The sequence below is a fragment of the Microcebus murinus genome, chromosome 12, assembly GCF_040939455.1.
Source record: "Microcebus murinus isolate Inina chromosome 12, M.murinus_Inina_mat1.0, whole genome shotgun sequence".
Classification (NCBI taxonomy): domain Eukaryota; kingdom Metazoa; phylum Chordata; class Mammalia; order Primates; family Cheirogaleidae; genus Microcebus; species Microcebus murinus.
The window spans coordinates 84,246,403-84,267,274 of record NC_134115.1 but is presented as its reverse complement, the minus strand read 5'-3'; the positions used below and the strand labels follow the sequence as shown (position 1 = coordinate 84,267,274).

Below are 20,872 nucleotides of genomic sequence, written 5' to 3'. Positions count from 1 at the left end.
CTCTAAAATAAATAAATAAATAAATAAATAAATAAATAAGAGTGGAGTAGAGATTTTATTTTATTTATTTATTTTTTTGAGACAGAGTCTCGCTCTGTTGTCCGGGGAAGAGCGCCATGGCCTCAGCCTAGCTCACAGCAACCTCAAACTCCTAGGCTCAAGCGATCCTCCTGCCTCAGCCTCCCGAGTAGCTGGGACTACAGGCATGCACCACCATACACAGCTAATTTTTTCTATATATTTTTAGTTGGCCAATTAATTTCTTTCTATTTTTAGTAGAGACAGGGTCTCGCTCTTGCTTAGGCTGGTCTTGAACTCCTGTGCTCAAATGATCCACCCACCTTGGCCTCCCAGAATGCTCGGATTACAGCGCTGGGCCAGGAATAGAGATTTTAGAGTGGAAGTGGGGAGAACAAGTCATGAGGCTCCAAAATGTATGATATTGACTTATATTAGGATATTGACAGTGGAGATGAAAAGAAGTAGACAGATTCATGAAATAGCCCATTAGGTTGTTGCTAAAATTCTTGGGAAAAATCTTCTTTGTCCTCTTCCTCCTCTTCTTTTTAATTAATTTTTTTTAGTAGACCTGTATTACAAGACTCTTTCTCTTCCTTTTCCTCCCTGTCTTCTTCTACTTCTCTGTGTTCTTTCTTGAAATCTAGACCTTTAGCAAGGCCTTTTATGCAGTCTTGTCTTGTACAGGGCAGTGTAACTTATCTAGCAGATACTTCATAAAAACCTGTAGCCCGGGTTAGAGTGCCATGGCATCAGCCTAGCTCACAGCAACCTCAAACTCCTGGGCTCAAGAGATCCTCCTGCCTCAGCCTTCTGAGTAGCTGGGACTACAGGCATGTACCACCATGCCCGGCTAATTTTTTCTCTATATATTTTTAGTTGGCCAATTTCTTTCTTTCTTTCTTTCTTTTTTTTAGTAGAGACTGGGTCTCGCTCTTGCTCAGGGTGGTTTCGAACTTCTGACCTTGAGTGAAGGTCCTCCTGCCTCGGCCTCCCAGAATGCTAGGATTATAGGCATGAGCCACCGCGCCTGGCCCTCAGCTTGGTTTTAAAATATGGCATATGTCTCATTTTGGGGATTGGTTTCATAAGATTGTAGTTAGTTTTTGGGGATGGTGGTAGAAGTGGATTCCATTAATATTTATCTTGCTCTGTGGCTATTTTGTAATAATGCGATTTTTACTTCATCTCCCTAAGTATGTAAGAATCTTATTCTCTATAAGAATACACTCCACTAAACTTCAGCTTCAAGTACGTTCATATAAAAACAGCTAGGTCATTGCTTCAGACTTAATGTGCATACAAATCATCTGGAGAACTTGTTAAAATGCAGATTCTGATTTAGTAGGTCTAGGGTGGGGCCCGAGGTTCTGCCTTTCTATTAAGCTCTGGGTTGCTGCTGCTGCTGCTGCTCTGCAGATTGCATTTTGAGTATTAAGAGAATAGATAATTATATTACCCTTTGTACTGTCATCTTTATGTGGGTTACTTTGCTTCAGGGCATATTTGAGGCTATTTAATTTGAGCAAAGGTTGAGTAGTATATTTTAAGAAGATTGCATTGTATAACCTTATCCTGCATTTTCCCATATTCTTGAAGGTTAGAGTACTATAAATAGCTTAAGGTTTTTAGTTTCAGGCTTTGGAAATGGATAAAAGAAGAGAAGTGTCAGAAGCATTATAATTTTTATTGAATCATTAAATCTGCAGCAGCAAAATTGGTTTATCTACTTGAGTTAGTCTGAACTACAGGTGAAGTATTAGTAACTGAATTAATAATAATAGGCTGGGCACTGTGGCTCATGCCTGTAATCCTAGCAGTCTGGGAGGCTGAGGCAGGAGGATCACTTGAGAGCAGGAGTTTGAGACCAGCCTGAGCAAGAGGAAGACCCTGTCTCTACAAAAAATAGAAAAATTAGCTGAGCATGGTGGTGCACGCCTGGAGTCTCAGCTACTGTGGAGGCTGAAGCACGAGGATCACTTGAGCCCAGGAGTTTGAGGTTGTAGTGAACTATGATGACATCACTGCACTCTAGCTGGGGCAATAGAGCAAGACTCTGTCTCAAAAAAACAACAACAACAACAACCAAAAAAACCCCAGAGAACAAAAATTTCTTGAATCAAATGAAAATGAAAACACAACATCTCAAAACCTATGGGATACAGGAAAAACAGTAATTAGAGGAAAGTTTATAGCGATAAATGCCTACATGAAAAAAAAGAGAAAAGGTTCAAATAAACAACCTAACAATGCATCTCAAAGCACTGGAAAAACAAGAGCAAACCAAACCCAAAATTAGTGGAAGAAAGGAAATAATAGAGGCTGGGCGCGGTGGCTCATGCCTGTAATCCTAGCACTCTGGGAGGCCGAGGCAGGCGGATTGCTTGAGGTCAGGAGTTTGAAACCAGCCTGAGCAAGAGTGAGACCCTGTCTCTACTATAAATAGAAAGAAATTAATTGGCCAACTAATATATATAGAAAAAATTAGCTGGGCATGGTGGCACATGCCTGTAGTCCCAGCTACTCAGGAGGCGGAGGCAGCAGGATCGCTTGAGCCCAGGAGTTTGAAGTTGCTGTGAGCTAGGCTGATGCCATGGCACTTACTCTAGCCTGGGCAACAAAGTGAGACTTTGTCTCAAAAAAAAAAAAAGAAAGAAAAAAGAAAGAAAGAAAGAAAGGAAATAATAGAGATCAATGCAGAAATAATTGAAATTGAAATAAAAAGAACAATACAAAAGATAATGAAATAAAAAGTTGGTTTTTTTGTAAAGATAAACAAAATTGACACACCTTTAGCCAGACTAAGGAAAAAAGAGAGAAGACCCAAATAAATAAAATCAGATATGGAAAAGGAGACATTACAACTGATAATGCAGAAATTCAAAGGACCTTTAGAGACTACTATGAGTACTTATGTGGCAATAAATTGGAAAACCGAGAAGAAATGGATAAATTATTAGACCCATACAACCTACCAAGGTTGAACCAGGAAGAAATCCAAAACCTGAATAAACCAATAACAAGTAATGAGATAAAAGCAGTAATAAAAAGTATCCCATTAAAGAAAAGCCCAGGACCCAATGGCTTTGCTGCTGAATTACCAAGCATTTAAAGAAGAATTAGGCCGGGCGTGGTGGCTCACGCCTGTAATCCTAGCACTCTGGGAGGCCGAGGTGGGCAGATTGCTCGAGGTCAGAAGTTCGAAACCAGCCTGAGCAAGAGCGAGACCCCATCTCTACTATAAATAGAAAGAAATTCATTGGCAAAGTAATATATATATATATATATATATATATATATATATATATATATATATACAAAAAAAAAATTAGCCGGGCATGGTGGCGCATGCCTGTAGTCCCAGCTACTTGGGAGGCCGAGGCAGCAGGATTGCTTGAGCCCAGGAGATTGAGGTTGCTGTGAGCTAGGCTGACCCCATGGCACTCACTCTAACCAGGGCAACAAAGCGAGTCTCTGTCTCCAAAAAAAAAAAAAAAGAAAAGAAAAAAAAAAATAAAGAAGAATTAATACCAATCCCACTTAAACTATTCCAAAAATTGAGGAGGAACGAATACTCCCAAACTAATTCTATGAGGCCTGTATCACCCTGATACCAAAATCAGACAAAGACACAACAAAAAAAGACATTCCAGGATAATCAGTCCTGGATTATCTAGAAACTATAAGCCAATATATCTGATGAACATAGATGTAAAAATCCTCAACAAAATATAGCAAAATGAATTCAACAACACATTAAAAAGATTATTCATATTGTGATCAAATGGGGTTAATCCCAGGGATGCAAGGGTGGTTCAACATATGTAAATCAGTCAATGCAATACATAATATCATCAGAACGAAGGACAAAAACCATATGATCATTTCAATTGATGCTGAAAAAGTATTCGATAAAATTCAATATCCATTCATGATAAAAACTCTTTAAAAACTGGGTATAGAAGGAACTTACCTCAACACGATAAAAGCCATATGTGATAGTATTATACAGAATGGGAAAAAACTGAAAGCCTTTCCTCTAAAATCTGTAACAAGAGAAGAGTTCCTACTTTCACCACTGTTGTTCAATATAGTACTAGAAGTTCTGGCTAGAACAATCAGACAAGAGAAAGAAATAAAGGACATCCAAATTGGAAAAGAAGAAGTCAAATTATCCTTGTTTGTAGATGATTTCTTATTTCTAGGGAATCCTAAAAACTCCACAAAAAACTATTAAAACTGACAAAATTCAGTAAAGTTACAAGATAGAAAATCAACATACAAAAATCAGTAGCATTTCTGTATGCCAACAGTAAACAATCTGAAAAAGAAACCAAGAAAGAAATCCCATTTACAATAGCTATAAATAAAATAAAATACCTACGAATAAATTTAACCAAAGAAGTAAAAGTCTCTATAATCAAAGGTATAAAACATTAATGATTGAACACCATAGTTTTAGGAAAAAAAAAAAAACAAACATTAATGAAAGAAATTGAAGGGGACACAAAAAAATTAAAAGACATTCCATCCCCATGGATTAGAAGAATCAATATTGTTAAAGTGTCCATACTGCCCAAAGCAATCTACAGATTCTATGCAATCCCCATCAAAATACCAATGGCATTCTTCACAGAAATAGAAAAAAATAACCCTAAAATTTATGTGGAACCACAAAAGACCCAGAATGTCCAAAGTCAAAGCCATCCTGAGCAAAAAGGACAAAACTGGGGGAATCACATTACCTAACCTCAAATTATACTGCAGAGCTGTATTAACCAAAACAGCATGGTACTGGGGGAAAAAAATGGACACATAGACCAACGGAATGGAGTAGAGAACCCAGAAATAAATCCACACACCTATGGTGAACTTATCTTGGAAAAAAATGCCAAGAACATACAGTGGGGAAAGGACAGTCTCTTAAATAAATGGTGCCGGGAAAACTGGATGTGCATATGCAGAAGAGTGAAACAAGGCCCTTATCTTTCACCAGATATAAAAATCAAATCAGATTGGATTAAAGACTTAAATCTAAGACGTAAAGCTATGAAACTACTAAAAGAAAACACTGGGGAAGTACTTCAGGACATTGTTCTGGATAAGGACTTCTTGAGTAATACTCCCAAAGCACAGGCAACCAAAGCAAAATCAGACAGATGGGATCACATCCAGCTAAGAAGCTTCCGCACAGCAAAGGAAACAGTCAACAAAGTGTAGAGACAACCCACAGAATGGGAGAAAATATTTGCAAACTACCCATCTGACAATGGATTAATAACTAGACTATATAAGGATCTCCCAGCAACTCAATAGGAAAAAAAAATCAATCCTATGACAAATGGGTGAAAGATCTGAATAGATGTTTCTCAAAAGAAGACATAAAAATGGTAAACAGATATGTGAAAAAATGCTCAGCATCATTAGATCAGAGAAATGCAAATCTAAACTATAGTGAGATATCATTTCACCTCAATTAAAATGGCTTTTATAAAAAACAATAAGAAATGCTGGTGAGAATGTGGAGAAAGGGGAACCCTTGTATATTGTAGGTTTAAATGTAAATTAATGCAAAGACTATGGAAAACAGTGTGGAGGTTCCTGAAAAAACTAAAAATAGAACTGTCATATGACCCAGCAATCCCACTGCTGGGTATATATCTAAAGGAGGGGAATTCAGTATATTGAAAAGATATCTGCACTTCCATGTTTCTTGCAAGCACTATTAACAGTAGCTGAGATTTGAAATCAACCTAAGTGTCCATCAGTGGGTGAATGGATAAAGAAATTCGTATATATACGAATGGAATATTATATGGCCACAAAAAGAGTGAAATCCTGCTATTTATAATAACATGGATGGAAATGGAGAACATTGTATTAAGTGAAATAAGCCAAGCACAGAAAAACAAATTTCACATGTTCGTACTCACATGTAGCAGCTAAATGTTAAAAACAATTGATTTCATGGAGACAGAGTATAATGATGGTTTCCAGAGGCTGGGAAGGGTAGCATGGAGTGGGGGGTAAAGTGGGGATGGTTAATGGGTGCCAAAATATATTTAGATAGAATGAACAATATTTGATGGCACAACAGAGTGACTGTAACCAATCATAAGTTAGGATATATTTAAAATAACTAAGAGAGTAGAACTGGAATGTTCCTAACACAAAGAAATGATAAATGCCTGAAGTGATGTATGCCCGAATTACCCTGATTTGATTAATTCACATTGTATGCCTGTATCAAAACATCACATGTGCCCTATAAAGATATACAACTATTAATATTATGTATCCATAATAATTAAAAATTAAAAAAGAAAAAATACGTAAAAGAAAATAGAAAATAATCATCCCTATTTCCACCAATCAAATTTAAACAATGTTAACATTTTTGTCATGTTTGATTTTAGGCTTTTGGTTTAAGAAATATCCATTATTTTGAAGAAAACAATACATGAGTATTACTTTGAATTCAAACAATGTAGAAAGTTCAAAATGGTAGTAATGCAGCTTTCCCACATCTCGCCACCCAGAAATTGCCATAATTAACCCTATGTGAACATTATTCCGACTATCTTTCTATGTATATAGAAATATACATTCAGATAGAGGACTAGAGTGATGCTTTGATAATTTTACTTATAGCTCACTGCAGCTTTGAACTGGGCACAAGTGATCCTTCTGCCTCAGCCTCCCAGGTAGCTAGGACTACAGGTGGGTACCACCGTGGCTGGGTAATTTTTACAATGTTTTGTAGAGATGGTTGTTTTGCTGTATTACACAGGCTGGTCTTGAACTCCTGGCCTCAAGGAATTCTCCTGCTTCTGCCTCCCAAAGTGCTAGGATTACAGGTGTGAGCCACTATGCCCAACATTTTTTTTTGTTGTTTAATGTTTAGGAAAAGTATACTCTGAAATTGTGGCCCTTAACCCACAGGCCATGGACTGGTATCCTTCCATGGCCTGTGAGGGACAGTGGCCCCACAGCAGGAGTTGGCCACATCACCACCTGAGCTCTACCTTCCTCCGACCTCTACTGTCCCTGAAAACATTGTCTTCCACAAAACCAGTCTCTCGTGCTAAAAAGGCTGGGGACCACTGCTCTAAAATATAAAAAGTATGGCATAGTAGATTCATAAACCAGTTGTTTATTATCATTATCAAATATTATGTAAGGTACATAATTGTATTGCTCTGTTTTAGGTGACTGGCAACACAGCAGGTTTGTTTACACCAGCATCACCACAAACACGCGCGCTGTGGCGCTCCACAATGTTAAGGCAGTTGTGTCACCAGGTGATAGGAAGTTTTCAGCTCTGTTATCACCTTACAGGACCATCATCATATATCTAGCCCATTGTTGGCCAAAATGTCATTATGTGGTGCCTGAATGTATATAAAATTTTATTTATAAGTCTTAATTCACTATGTTCTTTTTAGTAAAGCAATGTGTTTGGTGCCTTATATTAAAATTTCAATTATTGCTGATCTATTGATACTATAAACATTTTAGGATATAAAAACTATATTTTACGAACTTTGGTTGGCCTGTAATTTTGCTTTTTTGTATAGCCTATCTATGGTTTTGGTGTCAAGGTTATATTAACCTTATTAAAATGATTGTTGGGAGGGAAGTATATTCATGGTTTTGTGTTGTTTAAACTTTTGGTAAACTCATTTATAAAACCATCTGGGTTTGGTGTTTTTCCTCTCTCTTTCCTTCCTTTTCTTTTTTTCAAGTCTTCTTATTCTAGAATAACACTCAGAAAAGTGCACAAAAAGTGTATAGCTCAATGCATTTTCACAATGTTAACTCCAGAATAAGATGTACAATATTGGTAGCATTCCTCTTATTTCCTGTCCCTTCATTAAAAGTAACTACTATCTTAAGGAATATATCAAATACCATAGTTTAGTTTTGTCTGTTTTATGTTTGTTTATTTATTTATTTTGAGACAGAGTCTTGCTCTGTTGTCCAGGCTAGAATGCCATGGTGTCAGCCTAGCTCACAGCAACCTCAAACTCCTGGGCTCAAGCAATCATTCTGCCTTAGCCTCCTGAGTAGCTGGGACTACAGGCATGTGCCACCATGCCCAGCTAATTTTTTCTATATATTTTTAGTTGGCCAATTAATTTTTTCTATTTTTAGTAGAGACAGGGTCTTACTCTTGCTCAGTCTGGTTTCGAACTCCTGAGCTTGAGCGATCCTCCTGCCTCAGCCTCCCACAGTGCTAGGATTTATAGGCGTGAGCCATTGCACCTGGCCAGTTTTATCTATTTTATATTCATGTTTTGGTTTCATACAATATATATACTTTTGTGTCTGTTTTTTTTTCACTCAGCATTATGTTAGGTTCATCTGTGTTGTTGCAGGTAGCTGCAGTATGTTCATTTTCATTACACTATAGTATTCCACTTATTTATCCATTGCATTTTCAATAGATATTCAGTTGCTTCCAGATGTTGACAATTAAAAATTGTTCCTCTATAAACATTCTTATAACTGTCTTTTGGTACCCACAGATTGCATATCTGTTGGTATATACTTACCTGCTAAGTCAAAGGGTTCTTTTTAGTAGATACTTCTAAATTATTTTCTATTAATTCCTGTTGCTGCACATTCTTCTAACACTTGGGATTGTTACTTTTTAAGTATTTGACATGATCTGGTGGATATACAGTGGTAGTATTTCATTTTGGCTTTAATTTGCATTTCTCTGATGACTAATGAAGTTCATGATCCTTTCATGTATTTATTGGCCATTGGGTAGCACCTTTGTTAAGTGTCTATTTGAGCCTTTTGCCCATTTATTATTTTTTTTAATTCCTTTTTTTCTTTTTTTTTAGAGATGGAATCTTGCTATGTTGCCCAGGCTGGAGGGCAGTGGCCATTCACAGGCACAATCCCACTACTGATCAGCGTGGGAGTTTTGACCAGCTTTTTATTCTGTTTTTTGTTTGTTTTGTTTACAGATTTGTAGGGGTTCTTCAGTTATTTTGGTTACAAGTCCTTTGTCAGATACATATATTGCAAATAATCTTCTTTTACTTTCTGCCTTGCCTTTTCACTTTCTTAGTGGTGTCTTTCAAATGGACGCAGTTCTTCATTTTTAAAGTGGTGCAGGTTTTCCTTGGTGACGAGTGCTTTTGGGTCTCCTGTTTCTTTGCCTCTGCAGTCATGAAGAAAGCCTCTTACATTGTCTAAGAACTGTTTTCTCTTATCTTTTGCATTTACATCCTGGAGTTAGTTTTTGTCTATGGTGCAGGTAGGGACTAAGATTCATGTTTTTTTTTCTTTTAATTTAGGTATCCAGTTAACCCAGCACTGGGGAATTTGGTTTTGTTGTTGTTGTTGTTTTGATAAAACTATTTTTTTCCTCATTGCTCTATGTAAGTGTCACTTTTATTACAAATTATGTCCATTTACATGTGGGTCTGTTTCTGGACTCTTCTGCTTGATTGGTCTGTTTTTCTATCTTTGTACCATCACCACAGTCTTCAGTCCTGGAGCTTTACAAAAGTCCTGACATCCAGTGGAATAAACACTCCTGTCTTGCTGTTCTTCAACATTACTTTAGCTGTTGTTGGCTCTTTGCATTCCCATATAAATGACAAAGTTAACTTTTCCATTTCCTCAAATAAATATATTGGGATGTTGATTGGTATCACCTTGAATCTATACATTATTTTAATTTTTTTTTTTGAGACAGTCTTGCTCTGTTTCCCAGGCTAGAGTGCCGTGGCATCAGCCTAGCTCACAGCAACCTCAAACTCCTTGGCTCAAGCGATCCTCCTGCCTCAGCCTCCTGAGTAGCTGGGACTACAGGCATGTGCCGGCTAATCTTTTGTGTATATATTTTTAGTTGGTCAAATACTTTCTATTCAAACTCCTGACCTCGAGCCATCCACCCATCTCGGCCTCCCAGAGTGCTAGGATTATAGGCATGAGCCACCCTATCCTTTCTGTTCTTCAGTCCATCTGCTAAGTTCATTATTTCACTAATTTATTGCATTATTTCAGTTATTGTATTTTATGTGCCTGTTTTTTCACCCTACAGTGGGACCAAGTTTCTCTATGTTGTCCCAGGGATTTTTGTCTATGTTTAAACAAAAACTAATTTTTAAAATTGAGTATACATACTGTCTGGCAACTTACTGTTTCTTAAAACGGCTTATTAATATAATTGATTATATATGGAGATAGTTTGGATTCAATAAATATAGGTTTTTTGGGTTTTTTAAATTTGAGACCAAGTCTTGCTTGGTTGCCCAGGCTATATAGTGTGGTGGCGTCACATTAGCTCACTGCAACCTCAAACTCCTGGGCTGAAGTGATCCTCCTGCCTCAGCCACTGAGGCTATAGGTGTGTTCTACCATGCCTGGCTAATTTTTCTGTTTTTGGTAGAAACAGGGTCTCTCTTGCTCAGGCTGACCTTGAATTCCTGGTCTCAAGTGATGCTCTCGCCTCAGCTTCCCAAAGTGCTAGGATTACAGGCATGGTCCCACCGTGCCCAGCCAAATATAATTTTATTATACACTTCTGTGGGTATATATGTGTGTGTGATTTTATATCCCTTTTATACTGAAGTGTCCTCATCTTATTGCCTCATTTTCTTAAATATAATTGTGCATTAGTGCTAGGGTAGAGTGTAGTGGTTAGTATTCTATAAGTACTTAACCATTTCCCTCTTTGGGGCCTTTAAGTTGTTTTCAGTTTATAAATGTTATGATACTAAAATAAATATGGATAATATGTTTTCTATTTGTAGGGTCATTTACCAAGATGGATTTGCATAATGGATCAAATGGACAAATAGGTGAAAGGAATCAATATTTTTAGATTGTCAACCATGTAGAGGAGTGCCTAGAACATAATGGATGTTCAAATATTTATTAGATGAAAGAATATTATAAAAATTGCTTTCCTATATGGTTGTACCAATTTTTATTCCCACCAATTATACGAGATTATTTTCCCACAAATCTTAACGCTTGAATTATTTTGATGATATGATTGTAACCAAAAGAATTCTCTGTCTTGGGGAAAGAACCAGATGATATAACTAAGGTCTGTTTCTCTTTTTATTTTTACCTTCTGGATAAAGGAACATATGTTTTCTTACAGGACTGAATTTGCTCTTAAAGAAATCATGTCCTCTGGAGGTGCTGAAGATGATATCCCACAGGGAGAGAGGAAAACAGTTACAGATTTTTGTTACCTTCTGGATAAATCTAAGCAACTATTCAATGGGTTAAGGTTAGTGGGCTCTTGATGTTTGAAACTTTTCTCTAGTTCTGCACTTACCATGTCCTGTGGTAAGTTTCTGAAAGTTGTGGACAGAATGTTACATAAATGTCTGTAGTAGAAGTTATCATAATTTTTTTTCTTTGACACTTTTTTTATTCTTAGATGAAGAAGCAATAGAAAAGGAGGATAACTTACATTGTTTTACTGTAGTTGAGAAGAACTGTTTGTTAGATGGTTTTACATACATTACTCACACCAGACCTGATTTACATCTGATTATACACATTAGCGTATTTAAGTCCAAGGAGCCTAAGAATGCGTATGTGATGGAAAGAGGAGCCCCCTGTTGAATTTGTGTACATTTGTTTCCTTGCTTGTTTCTTTTTTCTTTCCTCTCTCCCTTTCACCCTTCCAATGCATACCTGTTGACTACAGTAATGATGGAATGTTCTAGACAGTATTATTTTTACTTTAGTTATATGTGCCCTGAGCAGACTGGCTGCCGAAGCCACGCGTGCTTTTGTCAAACTGTGTTTTTGATTGTGTATTCTTGTGTGTGGTGGGTAATAATTAAGAGAAGGGTTTTTTTTTTTTTTTTTTTTGGTTATCATTCCCTCGTATTTGTGTTAGTCTGAATAGGATCACAGTGCTTATAGAAAACAAGAAATATTTTGGTAATGGTCTGGACTGGCATTGTAGTTTGGGGAAATGGGATCCAGCTGGAATAGTGTTAGCTTTTGACATGCGGCCCTCCCTCCCACCTCCTGACTTGTCTTTCAGCTAGCTTTCCTTTGTTTTCTCTTTCTTCAGTTCATGAACTAGATATTAAACTTATTATTGAAGTATAATATATACTTATGGAAAAGTGGACATCCTATAAGTGTGTTTTTTAGAAACTGAGCACATCCATGTGACCTGTACTCAGATGAAGAAATAGAGCATATAGCACCTCACAAACCTCCCTTCTGTTCCCTCTCACTTGGACTTTTGAACTCTCTATGAACAGTGTAAAAAAGTGCATTATGAGTGCATTAAAGGCTTCAGATTTTTTGAATAATGTCTCATTTGGGGTATAATAAATTCTCTTTTTACTCTTGAGGTGTATCTTTCCACATTATGTTGAACTGTTCATCTAAGTGTCAGGGACTTTCATTTTCCCAGCTGTGAATATATTAATGGAATATTTTTCTTGGTTGAAAATACCTTTTATAATGTGTGCACAATAGTTTAGCTCTTCTTTCCATTCACCATGTAAGAAAACACAGTCCAGAGAGTAAGAAATGGATAAAATAAATGATGTTTTGCTTATAATAGCTCTTGCATGTAGTTAGAATAGTAATGAAGTAAGAATGATGTTAGAAAAAGCTTTGAATACTGTCAGAAAATGTTCAAAAGCCCAAGTGCTTGCAGGGTTCTGGTTACCATGGTGACTAAGACTGTGGAAGCAGAATGGAATACTTGGTGGGATTATATAAGGCAGCGTCTCGAGACATATATTTGAGAAATACCATCTATGTCTGTCAGTGCTACCCCTGACTTGTGGTGCTTTGCAAAAGCAGAGCCCCCCAGTTACTAATTATTTAACTCCAGAGGAGCAAATAAACAAAGCCAAATAAGCCTTGGAGGCCATTTTTTTATATGTATGTATATTTTTTTCTTTTTATTTTAAATATCTAAAAGTATATCAAAGTGAAGTGTAAGGGTCTTAAGTAAAAATAATTGCAGAAATTATTTTTATTAAATATGCTCCCAGTATTCAAATTAAGAAAGAAATCATCTATAATGCTTCTGTAGAAGCCAATTTTTAGAATGCCCTTGTTCTTAAATAGGAGAGGATAGCTGAGAAATAAATGACTTGTTCCATTGACCTCTTTTCCCCTCCCCTGACCTTTCCTTCTTCTTTTCTTTTCTTCCTTCCCTGCCTCTTCCTTCTCCTTCTTCAGAGATTAATATTTTCCTAGAAGCAAGTTCTTCAAACTGGTAATAGTAAAGTACATATTATTTTAGAGATTATACCCTAAACTGTCTATACAAGCTTGTGATACATGCTTTCATTTTATATAGCTTACCACTCAAAAGAATTAGACTTGCATTTGAGGTATACTGCCACCAGAGTGCAGTAAGTATCTTGATTACATGCTCTAGAAAAGCATTGACTCTAATGTGAGTCACAAATGTAATTTAAAACCTTCTGGCCACATTAAAAAAATATAAAAAGAAACAAGTAGGCCGGGCGCTGTGGCTCACGCCTGTAATCCTAGCTCTTGGGAGGCCGAGGCGGGCGGATTGCTCAAGGTCAGGAGTTCAAAACCAGCCTGAGCAAGAGCGAGACCCCGTCTCTACTATAAATAGAAAGAAATCAATTGGCCAACTGATATATATATAAAAAATTAGCCGGGCATGGTGGCACATGCCTGTAGTCCCAGCTACCAGGGAGGCTGAGGCAGAAGGATCGCTCGAGCCCAGGAGTTTGAGGTTGCTGTGAGCTAGGCTGACGCCACGGCACTCACTCTAGCCTGGGCAACAAAGCGAGACTCTGTCTCAAAAAAAAAAAAAAAAAAAAAAAAAAAAAGAAACAAGTAAAATTAATAATTTTTATTTGGTCTGTGCATCAAAAATATTTTATTTCATTATGTAATCAACATAGAAAAATAGTTATTATTTTTTTAAGAGATGGGGTCTCGCCATGTTGCTCAGGCTAGGCTCAAACTCCTAGGCTGTAGCAATTCTGCCTCCAAGTAGGTGGGACTACAGGTGCATGCCACCATGCCCAGCCACAAAAATTACTAATGAGATATTTTATATTCTTTTTCATGCTAACTCTTTGAAATGCAATGAATATTTTATACTTACATACATTTCAGTTCAGATCAGCTACATTTCAAGTACTCAGTAGCTATGTATGGCTATTGGCTCAGGCAAAATTCCTTCTAGTTTTAGCTTCTATTTTTATAATGGCCCGCTGTGCTTTCTGATGAAGCCATATTGGCTATTTTGAGGTTCTCTTGTTCGCTGGTCCATCAGAGATCCTGATTTGCTTCCTCTCTGTCTTCCTACATAGATGTGGATAGCATGCAGGTATTTTGGCTGTTGGTAATTTGTCCCTACCCCTCTGTATTTCTGGACTTGACAGATACCATATCATTGTATTAGTTTGCTAGGGCTACAATGATTAAATACCACAGACTAGATGGCTTAAACAACAGAAGTCTATTTTCTCACAGGTCTGGAGGCTAGAAGTCCAAGATCAAGGTGTCAGCAAGTTTGGTTTCTTCTGAAGTCTCTCTCCTTGGATTGCAGATGGCTGTGTCCTTACATGGTCATTCTTAAGTTTGCGCATGCCCCTGGCATTTCTCTGTGTGTCCTAATCTCTTTTTACAAGAACACAACTCAAATTATATTAGGACAGAGTTCGTCCGAGTGCAGGTGCAGTGGTGTTCACAACTAATTGATCACAACCAGTTACAGATTCCTTTGTTCCTTCTCCACTCCCACTGCTTCACTTGACTGGCCTAAAAAAAAAAGAAAAGAAAAGTCAGTATAACCTGGTCTTATTAATATATAAGTTAGTTCTTTCTAAGATCTTAATTGTCAGGTTTGATTATAAACACAGAGTATCTTTCCCTTTTAAATTGCTGGTGAAAGCTAGATCAGGGATTGGTTAGGTGAAGGGTATTTGTGGTTTTTGAAGATCCTCCAGGTGGAATACAGAGAGAGAAAACAAAAAGGACATATTAAGAACTCTGAAGGGTTCCTTAAATCCTGAAAACAACCTCATTAGTATCTACTAGTTTGGTTCTACAGATTAAAACCAGCTGGGCACGGTGGCTCATGCCTGTAATCCCAGCACTTTGGAAAGCCAAGGTGGGAGGATCGCTTGAGGCCAGGAGTTGCAGACCGGCTTGGGCAACATAGCAAGACCCTGTCTGTATACCAAAAAACATTTTTTTTTTTTTTTAATTAGCTGGGCGTGGTGGCATGCACCTGTAGTCCCAGCTACTCAGGAGGCTAAGTGGGAGGATTGCCTTAGCTCAGGTGTTTGAGGTTGCAGTGAGCTATGCCCGCACTCTGGCCTGGGTGACAGAGTGAGATCCTGGTCTCCAAAAAAAAAAGCTCGGAAACAAAAAACAAAGCTTTGACAGATAAAGTAAAAGACTGTGTTAATACCTTGTATTATAATTTGGGAAGTGCTACTACAGAGACGTTTTTCCTCAATGTAGGAGTAAGGATTCCGAACACCGATGAATGCTTTACCCTAGGAATGGAGGCAGCTGGCTTCCTGGCTTCTTGCACTTGTTCTCAGAGGAATCCACTTGTGTAGAGCTCCCATGGGTATCACCACATCTGTAAGACAGTCACAGACATTTGCTAGGACAAGCAAGGCTCCAAAACCCTAGAGGGAACATGGGATTTAAAATTTGGCAACCTTTTTTTCTATGAGCAAAGTACCATTAGAAAAATAACGCTATTAATAGCTCTGTCTAAATGTAACCATTTTATACCTCCCTTGGAGCTGGTTCACAGGAGGAGGAGATGTATCTAATTCAAACTAGGAGCAATTATTCAAAGCTATTCAGCTTTCTAAGCCATCATTAGGAATGGAACAATGTACTGAGTACCTTCTATGTGCCAGCACCATTCTAGGCACTGGGCTGGAGATGATAGGGGCAGGATATAGAGATAAGTAGGGGGCCTGCCTTCAAGTGAATCAAGTACTCTTGCACATTTTTTCCTCTCTCATTCAAGAAAAGCTTTGCTTGCTTGTCAGTAAGCAAAGGAGTTGATATAGTGGTGTAACTAAGATATCCTCCCCTAAAGGAAATAGTCAACATTATGGCCTGAGCCTGTTTAATGTCCTCAAACTGATAGATCCACTCCTAAACCTAAATTTAAAAATGGGATATACTAATAGGTTAAAAAAATGCTGGTGTTATGCAAGGAAATGCTCGGTTTGGTTTTGCAAATCTCAAATAGTTTTTGTCTAATATATTCATAAACATGGAAGCATGGATTGGAAGCAAGATGTCCCTGTAATATAGTCCTTTCTATGTAAAGAATAAAGTGTGTATGGGGGTGCAGTATGCACTTTGACCAAAAACCTGATTCAGAGAAGTTTGTTTATTCCTTTGCTTTTGACCCCAGCATTGCTGGATTTCAGGAGCATCCCAAAACCTGGGGAGCAGAATGAGCTCCCATAAAAGCACTTTATTAATATAGAAAATCTAGATTGTTATTCCCTTTGGTAGAAAAGAGAGAGCATGGATCAGGGGTTAGGTGGTTTGAATTTGAATCATATTAATAGCTCTATAATTTACTGGCCATGATTCCCAAGCAACTTACTATGTGTGTATGTGTGTGTGGTGTGTATGTGTGTGAATGTATTATGTGTGTGTGCATATGTATGTGTATATAGCTGTTTATATATACATACGTACCCTGGGAAAATGAAGCATTTAAAGACCAGACTAAGAGAAGCTGGTGAAAGACATTTTAAGAACAGAAAGAAGACAGCCTTACAAGATGATGAGGAAGTGGTGAGCAGTGCAATGCCATATGGAATGCTGATATAAGAACCGAAAAGTGCCCCCTAGACTTGGATTTTAGGTACAGGTAGTATCAGTGGTCTTAGCTGATTCAGTTTAGTAAAGATGGTGGATTCATAGAAACTTGAAAGAAATTTCCTGAGTTTTGACACCCGAATGTTAAATTTGAAACATCTCTGAGAATCAGGTTTACTCATTTGCACTGCATTTCTTCCTGCCATCGTCTCCTGACTTATATTGATAGAGTCGAAGATTTATGGTGAGAGAGAGATTAGTGTCATACTTTTACTTTCCTCTAAAGCCTTGGAAAGAAGAATATGAACAGCCAATTTATAACATAGGTGCCTTTGCAAAATGTGAAATATAAAGTCATTTAACGTATGGAGTAATTCACAGATCCTGATTTAATTTAATCCAATGGACCATTAATTTCTCATCTCTGCTGACAGTAATAATGACCAAATGATATACTCATAATTTAAAACCAGAGTCAGGCTGGGCGCGGTGGCTCACGCCTGTAATCCTAGCACTCTGGGAGGCCGAGGCGGGCGGATTGCTCGAGGTTGGGAGTTCGAAACCATCCTGAGTGAGACCTCGTCTCTACTAAAAATAGAAAAAAATTAATTGACCAACTAAAAATATATATACAAAAAATTAGCCGGGCATGGTGGTGCATGCCTGTAGTCCCAGCTACTTGGGAGGCTGAGGCAAGAGGATCGCTTGAGCCCAGGAGTTTGAGGTTGCTGTGAGCTAGGCTAACGGCACGGCACTCACTCTAGCCAGGGCAACAAAAAGTGAGACTCTGTCTCAAAAAAAAAAAAAAAAAAACCAGAGTCAGACATTGAATAGAAGAATTTGTCTAAAACTCTCTATGAAGTACCTTAGTTAATTTTAGACTCTAATCACATTATAATGGTTTGTATATTTGCTGCTATGATATGTCTCATTAGAAAAAGGGTGATCATAAGAATTATCCTATAGGAAATTTAGAAAATTTTTAAAATTGTATTTTGAAAAAGAAACTGCTATCTTTATAACTGATTCCTTGGAGTAGTAGAGTGTCTAAGTTCTTTTGAGGAAAATAGTATAGAACTTATCCAACTTTGTTCATAGCTATACATCTGCAAATACTTGAATTAATATATTACAACCTATCATTAGGAGCCCTGCTCTAGCACTTTAGATCACCTTCTGTGTACTTTTAGCCCTCATACAAAATTCCCTGCCCCTCTCTACTGAATACTTGAAATTATACAGTTGAGATAAAACGCTGTGTTCTAGTTCTGTTTTCTCCCTTAACAGGATATATTACTGAGATCTTTATTTCATTTTATTTATTTATTTTTTTGAGACAGAATCTCACTCTGTTGCCTGGGCTAGAGTGCCGTAGCATCAGCCTAGCTCACTGCAACTTCAAACTCCTGGGCTCAAGCAATCCTCCTGCCTCAGCCTCTTGAGTAGCTGGGACTACAGGCATGCGCCACCATGCCTGGCTAATTTTTTCTATATATTTTTTTTAGTTGTCCAATTCATTTCTTTCTATTTTTAGTAAAGATGGAGTCTCTCTCTTGCTCAGGCTGGTTTTGAAGTCCTGACCTTGAGCGATCCACCCACTTCAGCCTCCCAGAGTGCTAGGATTATAGGAGTGAGCCACCACGCCGGAGATTTTTTAATGTGTCAGTTTTGGAAACTCAAAGGAACTTGCAGGCAAAAGCTTACATGCTTATGTGTGCTTATGTGAAAGTTTGCCTAAAGGCTTTACATAGTATCTTTTAAAAGGCACCCAATAGATTATAGATTCTCATACCTATAATCCTAGCACATCTGGGAGGTGGAGGCAGGAGAATCACTTGAGGTCAGAAGTTCTAGACCAGTCTGAGCAAGAGCAAGACCTTGTCTCTACCAAAATAGAAAAATTAGCCAGGTGTGGTGGCGCATGCCTGTAGTCCCAGCAACTCAGGAAGCTGAGGGAGGAGGATTGCTTGAGCCCAGGAGTTTGAGGTTGCAGTGAGCTATGATCATGCCACTGTACTGTAGCCTGGGCAACAGAGACTCTGTTTCTGAGAGTCTGTCTCAAAAAGAAAAGAAAAAAGCACCCCATAATTGTCAGTTGTCACAAAGTTGATGTCGCTGACAAATGTTTTTATATAATAATACAGTCTTCCTAACAGCAGCTGCTTCATAAGAGTCTTAAAAGATTCTGGCAGCAGCTTCCATTTTAAAAATGTCTGATTAAGTCTTCCTAATGCAGCCTCATTAGAGATCCATGGAGACAAAAGAGATGAAAACTTGCAATAAATGTGGGAAACTAATACCTATAGTTAACCTATTTCTGTAATCTGAAATGAATTTCTGCTTATCATAAGGATAATGGAAACGGATTTTAAAAAATACAGTTACTAGCTTAGTCTTGCTCTGTGTGCCTGAGAGTTTCAAGTAAGAAAACCTTTCACTTCCTTATCCATTGTCTTAACATCTGGTACTGAAATGCAGATCTTTCTCCCTCTTCAATTTCACTACAGAAATTTACCTTTCATTCATGTCACATAATTATTCAGGCTTATTAGTATGAATATGTTTATTGCAGCATTTTTATTTATTTACTGTTTTTGTTTTTTGGTTTTTGAGACAGAGTCTTGCTCCATTGCCTGGGCTAGAATGCAGTAGCATCATCATAGCTCACTGCAACCTCCAACTCCTGGGCTCAAGCGATCCTCCTGCCTCAGTCTCCCAAATAGCTGGGACTACAGATGTGCACCACCACACCTGGCTAGTTTTTTGTAGAGACGGGATCTCATTCTTGCTCAGGCTGGTCTTGAACTCCTAGCCTCAAGCAGTCTTCCCTCCTCAGCCTTCCAGAGTGCTAGAATTATAGTTGTGATCCGCCGCATCCAGCCTATTGCAGCATTTTTATAACAGAGAAAAACTAGAAAGAACATAAATCTTCATCAGGAGGGTATTGGTTAAATAAATTGGTTCATTATATATTACTTTGTACATGGTAAATATTGATATAATTCTATATATATATTAAAGAAACCTGATATATTATTAAATTAAAAAGACTTGTTGCATAATTTTATATATAGTTTGATCCCCTTTGCATGAAATAATGGAAAACCTCATATACATAGTTAAATGTGCATAGAGAAATTATTCTCAGTGGTGGTTATTTGTGGGGACTGGACTTGAGGGGAAAAGCAATAGCGTATTTTTTTTTTACTTCTTGCTTTATATACTTTGTAGCATTTTTGTTTTCTTTTTTTTCTTTTTTTTTTTTTTTTGAGACAGAGTCTCACTTTGTTGCCCAGTCTAGAGTGAGTGCCATGGCGTCAGCCTGGCTCACAGCAACCTCAAACTCCTGGGCTCAAGCAATCCTGCTGCCTCAGCCTCCCAAGTAGCTGGGACTACAAGCATGTGCCACCACGCCTGGCTAATTTTTTCTATATATATATTTTAGTTGGTCAATTAATTTCTTTCTATTTTTAGTAGAGACAGGGTCTTGCTCAGGCTGGTTTCGAACTCCTAACCTTGAGCAATCCGCCCGCCTCAGCCTCCCAGAGTGCTAGGATTATAGGCGCGAGCCACCACGCCCGGCTCATTTTTGTTTTCTGAGAGACTCATATTATTTTCAAAATTGAAAAAAAAGAAACAAGGTCTCTGTGATAGATTGTTTATAAAATGATTCCCTTTCCTCTGTCCCTGTATGTGAATAGTTCCCTCCCACACTGCCCTTGAGCTTGGGCTGTGAGATTTGCTTTGGCCAATGGGATAGTAGCAAATATGATACAAAGACTTGAAAAGAAAAATTTACATTAGAGCTTGTCCTCCCTTTTACTGCTCTTGGGATCCTTGCAACCAATCCTCATTTAAACAAAGCCAGGCTAACCAGCTGGATGATGAGAAACATGTGGCCAAGCAGACAACTGCTGGACATTTGAGGGACACCTCTGATCACTGGCCGTCTGAGTTGCATGGGTGGGAGGTCTGGCTGAGACCAGTAGAACACCCCAGCTGAGCCCAGCTCAGATTGCTAACCCACAAAACCACTACTGAA

At 37.9% G+C, this 20,872-nt stretch overlaps 1 protein-coding gene across 3 annotated transcripts in view; it reads left to right on the top strand.

Moving 5' to 3' along the window:
• Positions 1-20,872, top strand: part of SCAI (suppressor of cancer cell invasion) — a 117,149-nt gene that overhangs the window by 41,879 nt on the left and 54,398 nt on the right. For all 3 annotated transcript variants that reach the window (XR_012922143.1, XM_012771887.3, XM_076009034.1), the window contains exon 3: positions 11,150-11,281. Coding sequence is in view for 2 of the 3 variants with exons in the window: in XM_012771887.3 (XP_012627341.2) it covers positions 11,150-11,281 (132 nt within the window). In the remaining variant the exon portion in view is untranslated. The remainder of the gene's footprint in view (positions 1-11,149; positions 11,282-20,872) is intronic.